This window comes from Arctopsyche grandis, chromosome 13 (genome assembly GCF_051622035.1).
Source record: "Arctopsyche grandis isolate Sample6627 chromosome 13, ASM5162203v2, whole genome shotgun sequence".
In the NCBI taxonomy this organism is placed as follows: domain Eukaryota; kingdom Metazoa; phylum Arthropoda; class Insecta; order Trichoptera; family Hydropsychidae; genus Arctopsyche; species Arctopsyche grandis.
In genome coordinates this window covers 11,182,457-11,201,264 of record NC_135367.1, presented here as the reverse complement: position 1 = coordinate 11,201,264, position 18,808 = coordinate 11,182,457, and the positions used below count along the sequence as shown (strand labels likewise).

At 33.1% G+C, this 18,808-nt stretch overlaps 3 protein-coding genes across 5 annotated transcripts in view; all 3 read left to right on the top strand.

Annotated features, from left to right (window-relative positions):
- The window catches only part of LOC143921132 (integrin beta-nu-like), a 36,426-nt gene extending 32,058 nt beyond the window's left edge, over positions 1 to 4,368 (top strand). For 2 of the 3 annotated variants that reach the window (XM_077444262.1, XM_077444263.1), the window contains 6 exons: positions 411 to 743; positions 821 to 975; positions 2,207 to 2,404; positions 2,484 to 2,647; positions 2,731 to 2,931; positions 3,062 to 4,237. In XM_077444262.1, coding sequence (XP_077300388.1) covers positions 411 to 743; positions 821 to 975; positions 2,207 to 2,404; positions 2,484 to 2,647; positions 2,731 to 2,931; positions 3,062 to 3,453 — 1,443 coding nt within the window. In that variant the 3' untranslated portion in view covers positions 3,454 to 4,237. Of the gene's footprint in view, positions 1 to 410; positions 744 to 820; positions 976 to 2,206; positions 2,405 to 2,483; positions 2,648 to 2,730; positions 2,932 to 3,061; positions 4,238 to 4,314 lie in introns of those variants that run through there. The other variant, XM_077444261.1, reaches the window with a different exon arrangement.
- Positions 1 to 18,808, top strand: part of LOC143921168 (uncharacterized) — a 420,653-nt gene that overhangs the window by 143,395 nt on the left and 258,450 nt on the right. The gene's annotated exons all lie outside the window — the stretch shown is intronic.
- form3 (FH2 domain-containing protein formin 3) overlaps positions 8,882 to 18,808 on the top strand; it is a 43,133-nt gene continuing 33,206 nt past the window's right edge. The window contains exons 1-2 of the mRNA XM_077443978.1: positions 8,882 to 9,030; positions 10,539 to 10,824. The gene's annotated coding sequence lies outside the window, so the exon portion shown is untranslated. The remainder of the gene's footprint in view (positions 9,031 to 10,538; positions 10,825 to 18,808) is intronic.

The window sequence follows — 18,808 nt, the reverse complement described above, 5'->3', positions numbered from 1 at the left end:
TGTTCAATTTAAATAAGAATATGTTGGTACGGTTGAGAACACCTTTAATTTATAATAATTTAATAACATCCGCGATATATACGATAAATAGTACCATATACATCGATAAATATAATACAATAAAAAGTTACTTTTGCCATTAAAATAGGATAATTTAGGATTTTTGAACATTTTGTCGCTTGAACATTTTTTCCGTTTACATTTTGTCGCGGGTACATTTTGTCGCGGGTACATTTTGTCAGTGCACTAATTTTCGGGTACATTTTGTCGTTGAACCTTTTGGACTTGCAACAATTGTCGTGTAACCGTTTTTATACTAATTTATTAGTACTTCAATCGCATTATTGATTGAAAGCTTATTTATACTTAGGTACTGATTCAAATTACATTTTACAATTATATATACATAGATTAGCGTAATATTCGCTGCAACTCAAGAAGTTCTATTCTACTATGAGCAAATTAAGAATTTGCTTCCTGAAAATACGTTTGTTGGTCTACTCGAAAGCGACAGCTCCAATATTTTGGCGTTGATCAAACGAGGATACGATTACATCGCCAGTGTTGTTAACTTTGAAGTGCCGACAGATGAGGACTTTGAATTCACTGTCTATTCGAATTGTGGCGATGACAGTCGTACTCCTTTCCAAACTTCCAAATGCACAAACATCAAATTGGGCGAAACTTATAACTTCACGGTGGACATGGCCGTGAAGAGCAATCGGCAGCGGGTCATAAAAAGTGTTAGTATTCATTTTGGTATACGCACCAAATGTAAAATAGGACATATGTATGCTTAAAATATATTGTCATGTTTCAGAAAAAATCTTTCGTCATAAAGGAATCTCAATTGGGCCAAGAAATATTGACAGTTGAAGTTGACATGGTGACTGCTTGTAAGTGTTCCGAGTCTAAATCAGAATGTCCCACCAATGCTGAAAAAGAATGTGGCATATGTGTATGCAAGCCTGGATGGTTAGTGCAACTCATTTCTTAGGTGTATAAACGACACAACGACTGGCTTATCTAATATATAATATATGTAATTTCAAAAGAGACTTTGTATGTAAGTTTTGGGTCGTAGAATCCGTGACGTGAATCGGTGAATCCAATATTTGAAGAAATATAGGAGAAACATATGCACTCTGCACCAGTGGCATAACTAAGAATTTTGGGCCCGTAAGCAAAAAATCATCAAGGCTCCCCCCCCCTCGTCATTTTTGGTTTCGCAACGCAGTATTAATGTAAATATATAATTTTCTTAATTCAACTTAACTATTTTAAAATTTCTTCTTTCGAACCTTACTGTTCGAAATGCAAAATCATTAATTAATTATTTGAGGTCCATTTTGGCTGCTTCTTTGTGCTCAATTGTAAGCAAAGATAGTTCATTGAGTCAGGTTTGACCGATCGAATTTCTTTTGTAATCTATAATTATTTTTAATTTATTGAATTTTCTTTCTACCTTAGGCACAGTTACCGGAAAATCACTCTCCAAACAACTGTACTTGGTAATAAGTAATTGTAAAAATTGCCTTATGGTTATTGTTTCAGAAAGATCTTTCTTTATTAATAAAAGTACATGTGTAAATTGAGATTCGAATTGATCTGAGAAAATTTCTGATTTTCTGATTCAAACAATAATCTGGAATATCTTTTTCCAACATATTAATAATTTTCCTAGGTTCAAGAAAACCGAAATAGTTTTTCACTACCTGCATTTATGGCCCCCTATCTCCGTGGGCCCGTAAGCATTGCTTACCCCCGCTACATACAGTGCCAGTTTTAGGGGGGGGAGGGGCTGGGTTGCCCGAGGGCGCCAAATGAGATAGGGCGCCACACGATGCGCCAAAGGCGCTCTAAAATTTAAAATTAGAGCGCCAAAAGTCGTACAAAATTTTAGATTACAGCGTTAAAGGCGAAATTTTTTTCTAAGGGTGTTTATATTGCCCGAGGGCGCCATTGGGTGTAAGGCCGACACTGGCTACATAGTAGTTACGCCACTGCTCTGCACGTGCAACCACACCCGAATTCGGTTTGGGGAACATCCACTGTCACAGCGTGCAGCTAAGGGCGTGACGTTCCGTACTATTCAGTGTGTTTTCGCCCTTGTATCATCAAAATGTCTACTCGCTACTTGCAATTGATATATTTTTAGCACTACTTGAGTGCAATCTAATATGTGTTTACCTTGATTGGTTCGTAGGTCTGGAAAAAATTGTAGCTGCAATGAACATACACAGGGTAATTTTAAAAACACTGATGGGTGTTATCCGCCGATGGGTGTTAATGGCAGAGCGGTTTCCCCATGTTCTGGGAAAGGGGACTGTTTCTGCGACAAATGCCAATGCGATCAAGGATGGGATGGAAAATTTTGCGAATGTTCAATTTGTCCAATTAACCAGTGCGTAAATATCACCATTCATATCCAAGCGTAAATGGTGATTTAACATCACATAATTTAATTTTGACATAATTTTTAGAGATAGCCGTAAGGTTTGCGGGGGCAAAAATCGTGGTAATTGTGTTTGTGGAGTATGTGCTTGTCGTAAAGGATGGTCAGGACCGACCTGCTCCTGTTCAGACAATCTTTGCACCTCGCCCTGGAACAACGATCTTTGTTCCGGAAATGGTGTCTGTAACTGTGGTGAGTCAAAGTAAATTATATTACTATTTGTAAGTCGTAAATTCAATTTCAATGTCTCATCAAGCGGTTTGTTCCTTCGATAGGAAAATGCAAGTGTACCGAAAAAGGAGGAAAGAATTATGCAGGTCGATATTGTGAGACGTGTTCCAATTGCAACAATCCTGCGTGTTCCGTGTACGAGAAGTGCGTATTAAATGAATTAAATATACAACTTTCGGCAAAGGAACCTTGTATATCCCAAGATGGAACTATTTTCATACCAAAACATGTACCCACGTCATTTCGTAAGTAAAACATAATTTCATTCGGATATTTAGAGATGGAGAATTTTAAAAATCGTGTACACGTGCCAATGGCTAAACGTTCTTTAACGTTGAATTACAATTTTCAGTCAATCGCTATGTTTAATTTCAGCTGAAACTTCTGACGAACAACAATGCGTAATTAGGATTGATGACAAACGATCGAAGGAAGATGGTTGCGAGTATATTTTCACTTATAATGTTCGGAAAGATTGGAACACAGAACTGTCAATTTATCAGAAAGCGTGCCCCAATGATTATCAAACAGCTGGCATCATGAAAACGGGTGTAGCAATAGTAATAGTAATGGCGATCGTGATTATTTGTCTTATAATGTGGAAAATATACGACAACCTTTTATACCAAAGAGAATACAGGAAATTCCAAGCACAGAAAATGAATGACCAAAAAAAAATAAATTATGTGGTGGGAAATCCTTTATATAAATCACCGATAACCAGATTTGAAGTACCAGATGATTACGTTAGAGAACATGAAGATTGATGGGTTTGTGTTTTTTCTGAATTCATTTTTAATAATTGTTATAATATAATCTCCCCCCCCCCCCCAAAAGTTGTTATTAGTGTAGAACAGCGTTTCCCAACCTGTGGTACGCGTACCACTTGATGGTACGCGGTTGATGGTACGCGAAAAAAAATCAGTAATGGCGGAATTTTTGGCTAGGTATTAGTGAAAAATATAAACAGCTTTATGACATAGCACTCAAATTTCTGTCGCCGTTTACTAGCACTGAACTGGTTGAGAGAGCATTCTCTTCATATATTTTAATAAAACAAGTATAGAAATTGATTGAATCCCGCTACATACTTAAGGGTAAATCTCGCACCATTTGAACCAAATTTAAAAAAAACTAAGTACAAGGATCTCAATTATATGTACTTTGTAATTTTGTGTTTTTATACAAACAATCAATAATTTTTTTTATTATCAATAATAGAAGTATGACAAGATAGTAGATAAATGTATTAAACTTTGAGCATATTATAATTGTCTCCACAAAAAATTTTTTTTTTCATAAAATTTATTTCCAAAACAGATCTACATATTGCGTATATCCTGTTTTCACATTCCTTACCATGCAAATACTATACATAATAATTACACTTGCAAAAACAAATTTCATGAAATACAATCATTTTTATATGGTGGTACAATTTAGCGTTATGTACTACCGAGTGGTACGCAAGTCAAAAAAGGTTGGGAAACGCTGGTGTAGAAGAAGCAGAGCAACTTTTCAGTTTTCTTTATTGTTGAAAGTATTTTCTTTAAAATAAAACAAATTAAACATATATGATATTACATTTTAATTGTGATTCTTTTAATGATTCGTATGTAAATTTTCAGAAATTTTACAATGACAATTAAGTGTAATCTGCATTACATTAAAATAATGACTACAAAGTAATGGGGTTTTAATTTTTAATTTATCTACATACATACATACATATACTTATGTTACAGTCGACGTATACATACATTAAGATCATTCATGAACATACTATATATGTAGTTTGTTCTAGCCAGTTTTAGTGTACATAAAAGAACAAATTGACTAATTGGCATAAGTTTAAGTAATCTCAATGGTTTATCCCATCCCCTATGCATATATGTATTACCTCAGGTTGCAATATTTATAATATTTTGGGGGAACGGGAATCATAGTGACGTAGCAATGTGGTTACCATAGGATTTCCATTTAAATACTTGGTGTTATGACGTCGCAAATGTTTTGACAGCTCAAAAGTTTTAGCAGCTAAAAGTTTCATGCTACAACTGGTGAGTCTATTTGAAGATAGCTTTTGACTGTTAGCACTTAAACTAAATCGATGTATGGCGAGTGTGTGATACACACAGATCTTTTAAAAAACATGAAAAAGTGATCAGGGATAGAAACTAAACACAAATCATCCCATATTTCGAGGTCGAAATTTCTCACGATTGCAACTCTTCATATGTATGTATAAATATACTTCACATATGAAATAAAGTAAAAAGTCCAACGCATTAATTTTAATTAGTTCAGTCTTAATAATAAAGTCACATCGTTGGCAATTTATGATTATTATGAGTGATGGGACAGAATTGCAATATGCAATTTTAATGCAGATACTTATCATTTAGATTAATTTGTCACTGGACCGCCGAGGATGCAAAACGAAATTCTTAGAAGTTTCAACGCGCGTTTCTAAATGAACAAGTTTGTACATATGTATAATATAATGTGATGCAAATGGTACCACGTGCATAGCATAAATTAAACATTGCAGTTTGTAGTATTTGAGATACTTACATGTTACATATGTATCTTTTCATGCTGACGATAATACATACATACAAGCATTCAGCGCATATTTATCTATGTTAAAAATGACGGAAGAAGAGGAATGTTTCATATTTAGACGTATTATTATACGTATTTACGTATTGTGAAGAGAAGATAGAAGAAAAAAGTCGCGAAATGTCAATTAATGAGTGTTTTTGGTACATTATATTGAGAAGGCTGCTTTATTTATGTAAGTCGAGTATCACGCTTAGTGAAGTAAACACAATATATCAGCGGCTGTCAAACTGTACATACATATACACATTAAAATGTGCGAGTTGATTGGGATTTGTACGGCTTATATTGTTTATTTAAAGTAGTTAAATTAAAAACTCACTAGTTTTGCTGTTTTTTTTTTGATATAACATATATACATACAAATAATATTATACGTACATTAAGGACAATTTCATTCTTATTCTTTTTAAATATTTTCTATCAAAGAAATTTGTATTTGATTTGATTTTATCTATTCTAATAGCGACTGATTTTTATCTAATTTATAAATTACTAGTGTTTTTACCCGGCTTCGCTCAGTATTTGTAATATAAACCGCTTAAAAACGGCCAATCTAATAGTAAACATTTTATTAAATTTATTTGAAAAGTTTTATTTTATTTAAATTTATTTGAATATTCATTTGCTTTTCTGCGAACCAACAATAGTTACATACAAAGTCTCTTTCGAAATTATATATTAGATTTTCTTTTGAATATTTACATATGGTATTTTCTTATTTCAATGTCAGCGTATAAAGTATATTAGGAAAAAGAGCGCAAAAACCCATAAATGATAATACAATATACTAGTGAAATATACTATTAATATACTATAGATACCGGCTTCGCTCGGTATTTTTAATATAAACCGCTTAAACATGGCTAATCAAATAATATAATACAGTTGTTTGTATTATATTATTTTCTACTCTTACAATAGCTGTGGAAAGTGCTGAGAGGTTCTTTAGTAAGTTAAAGATTATAAAAGATTATAAAAAAAACTCAATCTAGACTTATTAATCTGGCCATTGATCACAAAGATGTATCGAAAATGGAACTGAAAAAAATTAAAACATAACAAGAAAATAAAATATGAAAACACATATACGATCTCAAATTCAACAATCCCTCAACTACATAGATCAAATTTTAGATCAAACAAATCCACGTTAATATAATAGCAATCTGGTTGAGCAGCTTAATGCTCCTTGCGAGAGGTGATGAAGCCATCAAACTGCAGCATCTAATGTGCCTGAGTTGGCTGGGAATATTGAAGCTCAATTCTACAAGAATTTAAAGATAAAGCTTACCTGAAAGGTTTTAGTCTAAGTGTACATTTCGTTCGATCATCAACATGCTACATTGTTTATAAACGAAGCAATCTAACCAGTTACTAGTGTATACAATTGACAAACGAAATAGTTTGTTCATACACCAACTACTAAGCATAATTTTAAGTATTTTCAACTGTTTGTCCCATCCTCTATGTACATATGTACATATGTTTGCTAACCCTGGGTAGTAATATTTTTAATATAAGCAGAAATAGGAATTATATGAAAGCAATGTTGTAATGCGGTGTTTATAGAATTTCCTATTTCAAATACTTAGCATTTTCACATCACAAAGGTTTTGAGAGCTAAAAATTTCATGCGATACTTGATGGTAGTCTTTTTTTTTAATTATTAACACTTTAAACTAAATTTAAACTCATGTTTCGTGTATAAACAAATTGGTATGTTCATGAACGAACCAGAGCGAACACTTGGACTGTAACATATGTATGTATTACGTACATAATGTTCTTGTAATCACCAAAACTATTTACTTAGACTGATAGCTTGCTTAATTCAAATTCAAAAATAAAGAATATCGATAAGAATATATTAACAACTTGAGTTGCTAATATTTAGTTGTCTATTTTGAAATAGACGAAATAAAATAGAGCTATTGTACATAAACTCATTTATTTTAAGGAAATCATGAAGTTTTTTTTTAATGGTTGAAGTTACTAGAAGTAATCAATTCATTGGATGTATATTCCAAATTTTAGCCACTTTTTTACATTTGAAAAGAAGGATTCTCTAATTATTTTGAAGTAAATATCTTTTTGGAGTCTGAGAATGAGACCTCTCTGATGAGTGTTATTGTTAAACGCAAGGAGGTTTATCATAGGACGATTGCAATAGCTATTTATACTTTTATAGATTTCAATTAGATCAACTCTAATTCTTCTCGACTTAAAAGTGAAAAGATTCATTATTTTCAATCTAATATCATAAGATTTAAGTTCGGAAGGCAGCTTTGTAATTCTTCGACTGAGACTCTTTCTAGGCATATAAACGTATTTTTAAAAATAAAGGTTCCAGGTGGAATAAGCTAATTCAATTTTGGTCTAATATAGATTATATAAATTTTGGACAGAAACTTTGCATTGAGACAATTAAAAACTAGATATGAAATTTCAGTTCAATATACCAAAAGCTTTTTGAGAAAAACATTAAAAAACTCGATTTTCTAGAGTAAAAGTACTACTTCCGGTTGAGGAAAAAATATCAGAGTATAAAATTTATCATTTCTATTACAAGTAAAAAAAACTGATTCGTTCAGCAGTTTGGGAGATAATTGGATTCGAAAACTTTAAAAAAAGAGGACACCTATAAAGGGAGGTACCATTTCCGGTCAACTTAAATTTGTAAAATTTTGGCGTCGTATCGATAAGCATTTAAGTAACCGATACTAAGTTTCAGTTCGAAAGGACGAACGGTGTTCAAAAAATCCCTGAAATAGACAGACACACACACTTTTTTCCAGATCATAAAAACGTGATAAGTAGAGATCGGCGGTCGAAATAACAATAGGAGTCTACCTCACAGCACCGAAAGTGAAAAGGTCGAAAAAACAAATATCGGAAGGCAAAGATCGAAAATCGAAAGATCTTAAGTTGAAAGATCAAAAAAAAGGGTGCATGGTAAACGGTATTATGTATATATAATATAATATATATCAGTGGCATGCGGTGAAATTATCTCTCTTTTTGTCATACAGCCTTGTTTAATGTGCGCGCGCAGGATACGGGAGGAAAAACCTATTCCTCTTGTTCCTGTTGTATCCTGCTCGCGCAAATTAAGTGAGGATGTACGACGGGGGGTATATATATATATATATATATATATATATATATATATATATATATATATATATATATATATATATATATATATATATATATACTAATCGTTTTTCATATGTATGCATGATAAACGAATATTTTCGACTTTTTCACTTCGACTTTTTCACGTCGTCGACTTTTTCGGGCCGTCGACACCAACAATATTACTTACAATATTTTCCATATAATGTTCCTAAATAGCAACCAAAGGTTGCAATATGGGAACTGCATATGATATGATCATGTTAAATAGCAAATATGTAGTTTTAAAATCTGGATTGAAGACGAAGTCCGCATGGAGACAAAAGATTTCTGGAAATATAAAATTTGATCAAATCTCTTCCGGATATCCTTGGAAAACCACCGGATGACAGCGCTGATTGTCTGACATACCATTTCGGAGACGTGGAGACAACTAGACGAGATTGAGAAGCTGTGCTGTTAGGATACGAGTGGAGTGAAAGTGGCCGAAGGACGCTCCATGGCTCCAGCACCAGTGTGTGGGGAGTGATCGCGCGGTCTACTCGTGTCGAGCTTCGTACCGCGCGCAACACTCCTGCTTCATTGTACATACATCAACATACACATTACACACAATTGCATACATCACTTTTAATCCATCTGATGCACCGATCGGTCTCCCTTCACATCCACGCTGTCTTCTTTTATTGTGCGACCGTGTTCGTGTGCGCGTTTGTGGAAATTCTTCTTATGGTCATCGAAGATCTGCGTTGGTGGTGACCGTGCCGTTCTTGATTCTCATTACACCTGGCGACGATCGCCTCTTTATTCGTGTCTAACTCTCTGCTTCGTGCTTGTAAACTACATTGTATTCAACTTATTTTGATTCAACGTACATATGTATGTATGTATGCGTGGAAAATGCGATTTTTCCACGTAAATTATTATTTTTTTAACAATTTTTTGCAATTGTGTATGAAGTTGTACTGTTGACGTTTAATATCTATACTTTATACGCATTTTATCCTTAGATTTGCTTTGTGCTATAAAAAAATCAATTCAGGGATGTCGAAAATAACGACTAACTTTTGACCAAGTTTAGAAGAGGCTTCGTAAAAAGAGACTTTTTCAAATCACATTCTGATTATTGAATTTATTATCATTTAGAATAATTTAATTTGGAATATAATTGAGCTAATTTAATATATTTTTTTTATTCCTTGTCATGCTTGATTAAATAAAAAGCAATTTTTTCCCGTCGCTATTTAATTAAAGATAGCATAGTTTGAAGTCCATATTTAATTGGTCAGTAAGTTATGTACATACATATAATATCGGCTACTTATTATTTGATTTTGTTAAAAAATACTAAACGATAACAGTTTTTTATAAAATACACAATTTTTTTCCGATTTTCTATACAACTACTGGCCATTTATATTATGGAGTAAAACTATTTCATTTGTTGTATACTAATAAATAAAAACAAATGAATATTGTTTTCTAATATTTAATAAATTTTAAATGCATCGGTAAAATAAATGAAATGTTGTCAATTTAGTTCTGTTAATACTTGAAGATTCGGTTTTAAATTTGTGAGGTTTAGTTCTATTATACAAAAGTATTCATAACAGTTCAATATACAATGTAGAAAAGTGTATTCTTTCATATCAAGAGTGTTCCTAGTCGCACTGTGAAATGCAACAGGATACGTATATATAAGAGACGTTGACCTATCCGGAAAGCGTATATTATCCCTTCAATGAACGTAGCTTATAATATAAATATCCCTTCAATGACGTACGTATAATACATAGGCACATACATACGAACTCATAATAGAAATGTAGGGGAATTTACTTTATTTTTTCATTGAGTTTCTATGTATAATGAGTTTATTTTAGCTCCGAGCGTGAAAATATCGATGTTTTCATCGGCTGCAAGTTGGCGACCAATTATGTCTCCTAAATTGAATTTGTGCCGTTAATGGTGAGACTTATTAAGCTTTGTTATCCACTGGAATGCAATAATTGAAGACAGTGTGGGTTGGGATGATCGTTACACGAAATTACATTAAAACTTTACTAACGCACTTGAATGTTATTCTATCAAGTGTTTACATTTGCCGCCAACAGATCGGAGTTTTTTGGTTTCTAATCTGCAAATTAATAATTTCAAACTAACAACGAAAAAAAAAACGAACCAAACGAACATGCGTTAAAGTTAAAACGACTCTGAAAACTGTTTAAGTGATATCGAGTGTTACCGAAGAACTCTCCGTACGCCGATATGGCGCTCGTTTTCCTTGAACGTTTTCAGTGAAAATCCATCATTTTATCGCACGAATTTTTCGGATTTTTTTGCAATGAAGCCTTCACATTACCAGTGAATTTATCGAGGTGAGTGTGATTTTTAATACTGAAACTAATCTTGTAATACGACGTGTGTTCGTGCCTCCGTTACCGTTGCCGGGATTTAGACGACCCCTTCATTGAAAATTATGTATATTTTACGAGTTGTAATAACATATGTATGTAATGGTCGCCCACTGAGCATCCTCATCGTCATCATTGAAATCGATAAATGTGAATCATTCGCCAGCTCAAGCACTTAGTACTGTCATCTCAATACGAAGGTCGTTTCGCCGATGTGGGATTTAGATATTATCTAGATTCGTGATTCTAAAGAACAAAGCTATTATGTGTCAGTATTAACTGTTAGCGGATTATGCGAAAAATCAATAAAAACCCCTAATCTGAAAGAGTTCACTTGTCAACAGAGTGGTTTTGAAATATTATGATAGCTTCGAACTTTTCAGTTGGTCGAAGTCGTAATTATACTAGTGACTAACTTCATTGACTTTAAATATTACATTAATTCAGAAATTAAGTAAAATTTCAATATACACAGCTATTAGATAATATGTTATATCTTAATTTATTCTATTTAGAAACTGTTGAGAAGAGAAGAGAGTGGTACTATTCTATGTCATACGTGATGTCTATCCTATGCGGAAGCGTTCTTTGTTGTACGACTAAAGTTTCTCATTGCTTTTCACGCGATTATCAGCGGGGAAAATAAGAGTTATTTTTCATGGCTTACAATGAAAAAGTCATATCAAAGGTCGAGCTCATTAAAAATGAGTTCAATTGCTGTGACATATTATTTGAAGGATCATACTAAATTTGCATTAACGCAATGCACATAAACGCGTTTGCATTCATAAAATGTACAAAGCTTGTGTTATGTGCTTAAACGCAAATATTGGTTAACAAATTTGCATAATAATATTTATTTTTGTGCTGCGAAAATAATATGGATCTGTGCCTTGAATAGTGAAAATTCTAATTCGCTTTAAATATGTATATGTATGTTATTAAATGGACGACGTATTTCAGTTCATATATATGTATATGGAATTAATGACCGTTGACGCGAATAAGTATTTTTCCATCAATTTCAATAATATGGGTTTCGAAATAGATTTAATATAATTTAATTATGGCAACAAATTAAATGGCCAATATTTTAACAAATTTCGGTAAGTATATAAATCAGTATTTCATTAACAAAATGGTCAGTATTATATTATTAAATGTCAGTATAAATAACAAATGGACAGTATAAAAATCTGACGTATGTATGTACATTCGCCAGAACAAATAGCAATGCCTGTCGGATGGAATTGTCTATCAAGATCATATTATTTTGATTAAGGTTATTATTATTATTATGTTATGATTGTGTGACTGGCCACAGTGACGCGTTAGAGTACTCTGTAATGTCACTGTGGCTAATATGTTAAAAAAAAAAATATCAACCGTGTGGTGATATTGGTATCACCACACGGTAATACTGGCCATTAATCAAAATAAAGCTTACCATTTAACATTAATACTAATCGTATATGTTTAAATACTGACCATTTAATATAAATTCTGACCTTTTTTCATTATTTATACTGACCACTTGTATACAGAACGATGCATACTGACCGTTTTATATACATAAATACTGACCATTCATATATAATACTGACAAAAATACTTACCAGTAAAATACAAGCATTGAATTATTTTAATTATATTAAGAGGGCTGTACACCCGAAACCTTAATTTTGTTGCCGTTCCTTTCTTCGATATATGTATGTATATATTGAGTGAATGCGACAATATATATATATTGATTGAATGCGAAAGTTGCGCTTCGACCAGATAATACGTATTTAAATCGACAAAATCGAGGTTTCGTATTCTCCAATTTTCCCCTCCGAAACTGGACCAATTTTTAAAAAAATTCCATCATCGGTATGAGAAAGATATTTTATATTCAACTGTATGCGTATTTTTTTTTAAATCGACCGTTAAATAAGCACGCTGGACTCTTTTCGTGGGTGTAAAAAAGAGACGATTTTATAGATGTTTGGCGGCTCCTAGCTCCTATAAAAAATAACCAATCAAAAAAATAAAACGATAGATGCATCCCAATGGTGGATATCCATAGCATATTAAAAAATAATTTCTCTAATGCCATAATTGAGGAAGGGATAAGTGTAATACGTTTGTATGGACAAGGCGCTGGTGTTCAGTCCTCAATATTAAAGAAATATTATTAATATTGAAGAAAAAGGTTAACTGAATGATTTCTTACGTTTTGAATCGAATGTACAATAATAATTGAACAAATAATCAGTATGTAAACAAAAAATAGGCAAATAGAAAACAAACGAACGGTAAACAAAACACATTTTTATTTAAAACTAACATCAAACAAAATGAATGCTTTGAATTAATTCCGTGAGTGTTTTTTTTATTATTAGGAAATTGGTTTTTTAATAGATATATGTATTTGATCATTCATTATGCGTTTGTCATTTATTAATGCAAAAAATAACTGTCACATCGAATGATACGTGTGTGATAGGATGCAGATGCAACTTTTGCACACATTCAGATTGTTCGAATTGCACAAGTTCGATTTTGGTATTGTTTCATTTAGTTGTCAATGTCGAACAAGAAGGCCATGCTCCTTATCGCCGGAGGTCGTTCAACACTTGCATGTAGATAGAATTGGATTTAAAAAAGATGACCCGTTCGTTTGCGCACATACATACGAACATACCAGATGCTTTTTCACTTAACGAAGGTGGAAAAGTAGAGGCCGTGGCGTGAAAATCCGATTGGTCACGGTGGTATTCGCTGATATATCTATTTACCTATTATGTACGCAGTTCCATAGTCATGAGCGACGTTGACTGTGGACATCGTCATTAAGTGTGTTCGATTCAATGTCAATTTATAAATGTTTTTACATACATACATACGTATGAAGTGGTAGGTTCGAATTTTGTAACCGGGCTGTGAGTCAGTTAGCTCGGCCATAAATTGCAGAACAATGAACCACCGCGAATATGGCGAATCCGTTTTTCTATACTTAACCCTCTACCCGTACCGTTCGAACGAAGTGGGTCGTATCACTATGGAATAAGGAAGTGCCGTTTTTGCATTTGTGCAATTTGGTCATATGCAAACGTACCCATGTTGGCTCTAGACGCTGGGTTTGCGAAAACAATCGCCGCAGTCGCGTAGAAAAGTGTCAAAGGGGATTTAAATAGATCGTGCGTGTTTGTATAGGTATTTGACACGTGGCGGTGGTTTCTTTAAAGTTGCATTCCATCACGCGGAAGCAGTTTCCGCAGCCATCTTTTCATATTCCAGCTGTAAATCTTCACGTTTCGAAAGGTCTCCGACACCCAAGGACCAATCTTTTCCGAATGGTTTATTTACGTGACGTGAAAATTTTATCTACATCCGGTTTTAAATCGGGCTTTTTGGTATCGCGTTGGCTAATTTTATATTGTGAAAATTTTCCGAAAATTTCGTCTATTTTTATTTATTACAAACCTCTTCTTACTTCAGAAACGATTTGGTCGTGTGACGAAGTTTGGGTTCTTATCCGGTCGTTTCAAACTTTTGTCATTGTGCTCGGTTTTTGTCATCAATATAAGTGGAAATGACGTCCGCCATTACGATGGTGGAAAATAATCGTAATAGACACGTTTAAAAATACTCCGTCATAATCCTTCTTGACAGAGAAATATAATAATAATAGAAGTGTAGAAGTCGTATTTGACGCTTGGTGCTCGACATATGTCCGATAAAAACTTCTCTGTTTGTTTATATTACTCGCAAGATGGGCAAGCATCGGTAAAAATTGCACAATACATTAAAAAACACACAATAAACAACATGGGATACATTTTTATAAGTAAATTGATCCGATTGTATTCCGTGCGATGTAGCGTATTTATAGAGACGTTCCGCGCAAAATTGACAACAATTATTTATTCGTAAAGGCCCCTCTATTCTTATTACATCTCTCTGCTTCTTGACGTCAATCTGTCACATTGATCGTTCACAATGATCGTTCAATTTGATCGTTTTAGCCTCTTCTTACTATATATCCCTTTTAGCCGTCATCTCGCTATGTCAGATTTTAATTGTTTAAACTCCTATAACTTTTTATTTTTTCACTCATTAAATTATCATTACTGTCATTAAGATTTAATGTCAATAATGACAAAAAAACAATGACCGAAACACTACATCGCAGATCTGCATATACCTATATGTATTGGGTTCAACAAAATTTCAATTCTTTCATTTTTATCATTAATTATTTTTTATTAATTAAATTTTTGTTTTTTTTTTTTAATACATAATGATCGAAGTCAATAATTTGCTATAAAAAGGAATTTTCCTTGCATTAAATGTTACTAAAGTTACTACTATGTAGTTCGATTTTTTGGAAAAAAAATATATGTAGGGGGATAGGGTGGATTTAGCTTACTCGTGCCCATAAAAAATTTTAAAGTCACGAGCCACCCCTGCGTTTAAATATTCTCAATCGTTTGTCCTATCCTACATATATAGATAAGCATACATATATAAATATGTATGCTTATCCTGGGTTGGAATGTTTTAAAAATTAGCGGAAACGGGAATTATAGCAACATTGTAATGTGGTTTTCATAGGATTTGCCTTTTAAATACTAGGGGTTTTGACATCTCAAAGGTTTTGATAGCCAGAAGTATCATAAGACACTTGGTGATTCTATCTGAAGATAGCTTTTGACTGTTAGCCGTAAAACCAATAGTTCGTGTACGAACAAGCTAGTATGTTCATACACGCTCCAACCGAATTATTGTACCCTTTAATATTCAAATTCGAACCTTAATTATTATACATATATATCCTCGGACACAATTCATGGCTGAATAATTTCATCATTTTTTACTACTCGGACTGCAAAATATATGTATGTACATACACACATATGTATGTATAATACAATAAGACAAAACTTTCAATCTTTGAGTTGCCGTATTTGTTACTTTGGGAAATTTATCATTGAATTTTATGCTCGAGCCACAATTTAGAATTGGATGCATCGATATTTTATTGTTTCAGTTAACTTTCTTGATGGAACATTTTCATTTTAACTAAAAATCGCTGTCTACGATACTTTTATCACAATTAGTGATCTGCCAAACAAAAATTCTTTTGTGAAATGATATTTGTAGATCATATTGACCGTGATATATAAAGAGTCCTTCATTATGTATTGGTTTAAAGATACGATTGTAACTGTGACAAATTTCCCAATTGATTGACCGATAAAACGCTCGTCTATTACTTGTGACCAATAAGATATTTTGCATTTAGTTTATAATAGTTAAACACATTTCGATATTTTTATGTATTTCGATTGTGAGACTGTTGTTGTGAGGTTGTGAAAATTATCTTGGTTTTTATCAAGTATATTGGGTTAGCGATAAGAAAAATTGTAAGAGCTTATTTTTTAGTTAAGAAAACAATAGATTACATAATTGTTTCGCAGTAAGACAATTAAACGTAATAGTTTATGTCATTTAATATCTTTATTTAGTATAAATTTCGAATGAATTATAAATTGCGGTTTTCATATATAAACACCAAGGTATCGCTTACAGTGAGGTGTCATTTACATATTTCCGAAAATAGCGTATGAATATATTATAATAATAAATATAAAACTGCGAAATGTATACTTTTGAATATTTTGATAACCCAATTTTAATTAAAAAAAAACCACAACATAACTTTCGGATTAAGTAATTGTTTACCAGTTGAGAGGCTTAAATCCTAGTTGAAATAAAATAATCGATTTTCTCGAGCATGTCTCTTGTTATTGGCAAGATTTGGATTATAATAAAAATCTGGTTGTTTATTTAGAGCAGTCATCGGCAACCTATGATCTGCGGGTCATCAAGTGACTCATTTGACAATTTCAAGTGAGCCACTTGAGTTAACCAGTTAAGGCTAGAGTTTTTTTTTTTGTTTAAAGATCTATTCATACTATCCAGCAGTTCACGGCAACAGCACAGCACGGCAACTCACATAAACGACAGCTTCTATTCATACTATACTATAGTGCGCTTCGGCACGTTCAGACTTGTTTTCAGCCAATGATAAACAATAGTATTTAAGACTATTGTTCTTAACGAAATAATGAACCACTATAATGATTTCAACGACGACTCCAAGGAAATAATTACACAATTTTGAAAATATAAGGGAGATGGAAGATTTTTTGTCTCAATTAAATCCACCCTATTGACTGATATAAAATGAAAATACCCACTGACCCAAAACATCTGAATATTCACAATTTGGTTGATTTTGACCCGATTTAGAGTCTTCTTAGATAGTAATCTAATATTTTATTTATTTATATATTATCTTAGCTATCAAGCTAATTTAAAAAATACATATTTATTACTTAACTCTATAATTTATAATTAACTTATATGTACTGTCCCTTACAGAGGTGCCTCTTCGCACCTCGCAAGAATGCATCCATGGTCTTAGCAGACCTGATGCACTCAGGGAGGGCATTATACGGGTTTGGTGTAAACGATCGAAAAGCGCCAGACAGATTGAACCACAGATTAACTGGATGGCTACTTTAAACGCAATTCTCGATTTCACGAATGAAAAATTGCACATCATATGACGAGTAACCTTTTGATGTGCACAGATGCAATTATTAAAATGGTAATTATTAAAATTGAGTTGGATCTTTCTGGCGAGTTTTTAATAATTTAATAAGGAAAAATTCGAAACTAAAGTATCAGAAGCACAGAAGGTATACAGGGTAGGAATGTCGGGACTTCGGGTAGATTTCGTTTAGTGTAAGTGCGAGCAGTGCGCACGCATAAGGTACACGTGTCGTTAATCTGTGGTTCAGTCTGTCTGGCGCTTTTCGATCGTTTGCACCGCATCGCATTATACATGAGTACACCCCCGTGAAAAATACCCCCAGCTGTCTTATTTTTTCTTACTCTACTTACAACTAGTTTGTCCTTATTTCTATTATATATTCTAATATATAATTTCGAAAAAGACTTTGTAAGGTTTAATGTATGTATGTATGTAAGGTTTGGGTGGTAAAATCAAGAAAAAAACTGCATAAATGTATGTATATATTGTTTGATATCAATATTTTCTTTTGGAAAATAGTGCCAATAGTAATGGGTAGGTAGTGAAAATAGTAATAGGCAGGTAGTGTTTACTTATAATATACCCGATGAAATTTTCATCGGGTCTATCACTAGTTGTTAATAATTTCATTTAAAATTGGTACTGCACCAAAATCATAAATCTATTCATAATTTCCATTCTTTCCTAATAAACACTTTTCCCAAGTCATTTTTGACACATACATAGTACACGTGTTTGATAGAGCGTATTTAGTGGATATTTATTGAAAATGTGTAAACTTATTGGGACACCTATTACGCTACAATATAAGCTGAACGAAGATTGTGTAGTGACAAGTGGCTATCTCGTGACAATACGAGACTACATAGTATACAAAATATGTAGGTACAGTCGGTGTACAGAAGATCGAGTTGTAGAGTAGTAGAAGTGGTAGAGCAGTGTTGTAATGGAGTGCGTGGGCACGCACTGGAATGCCGATAAGCCGTCACAGCTTACCGGACTCATTTGCATACTTATGATTAAAAATGTCGACTCACTCTATTCCGAGCCTCTCCTTGGTTTCTGCGAATTCACATTCCACTTTGCTCAAGTCGAAACGCGACCAAAATTGAACAATTATCCTGGACGTGAGATAAGACGAATGTCGGCTAGTTAGCGCTAACCTCCGAGCCTTGACCCAAAACTGGATTATGTATAAGATTATACCGACGTACGTGTATTCGCTGCTCTTTTCCATTCGATTAGATTCTTCTAATGCGTGTGTTGTTTATTGTCAATGCTACTTTAACTTTATCTTATCTGGCTCGTTGAATTGTTTAGTCTAATAACCGGTCGCGTTTG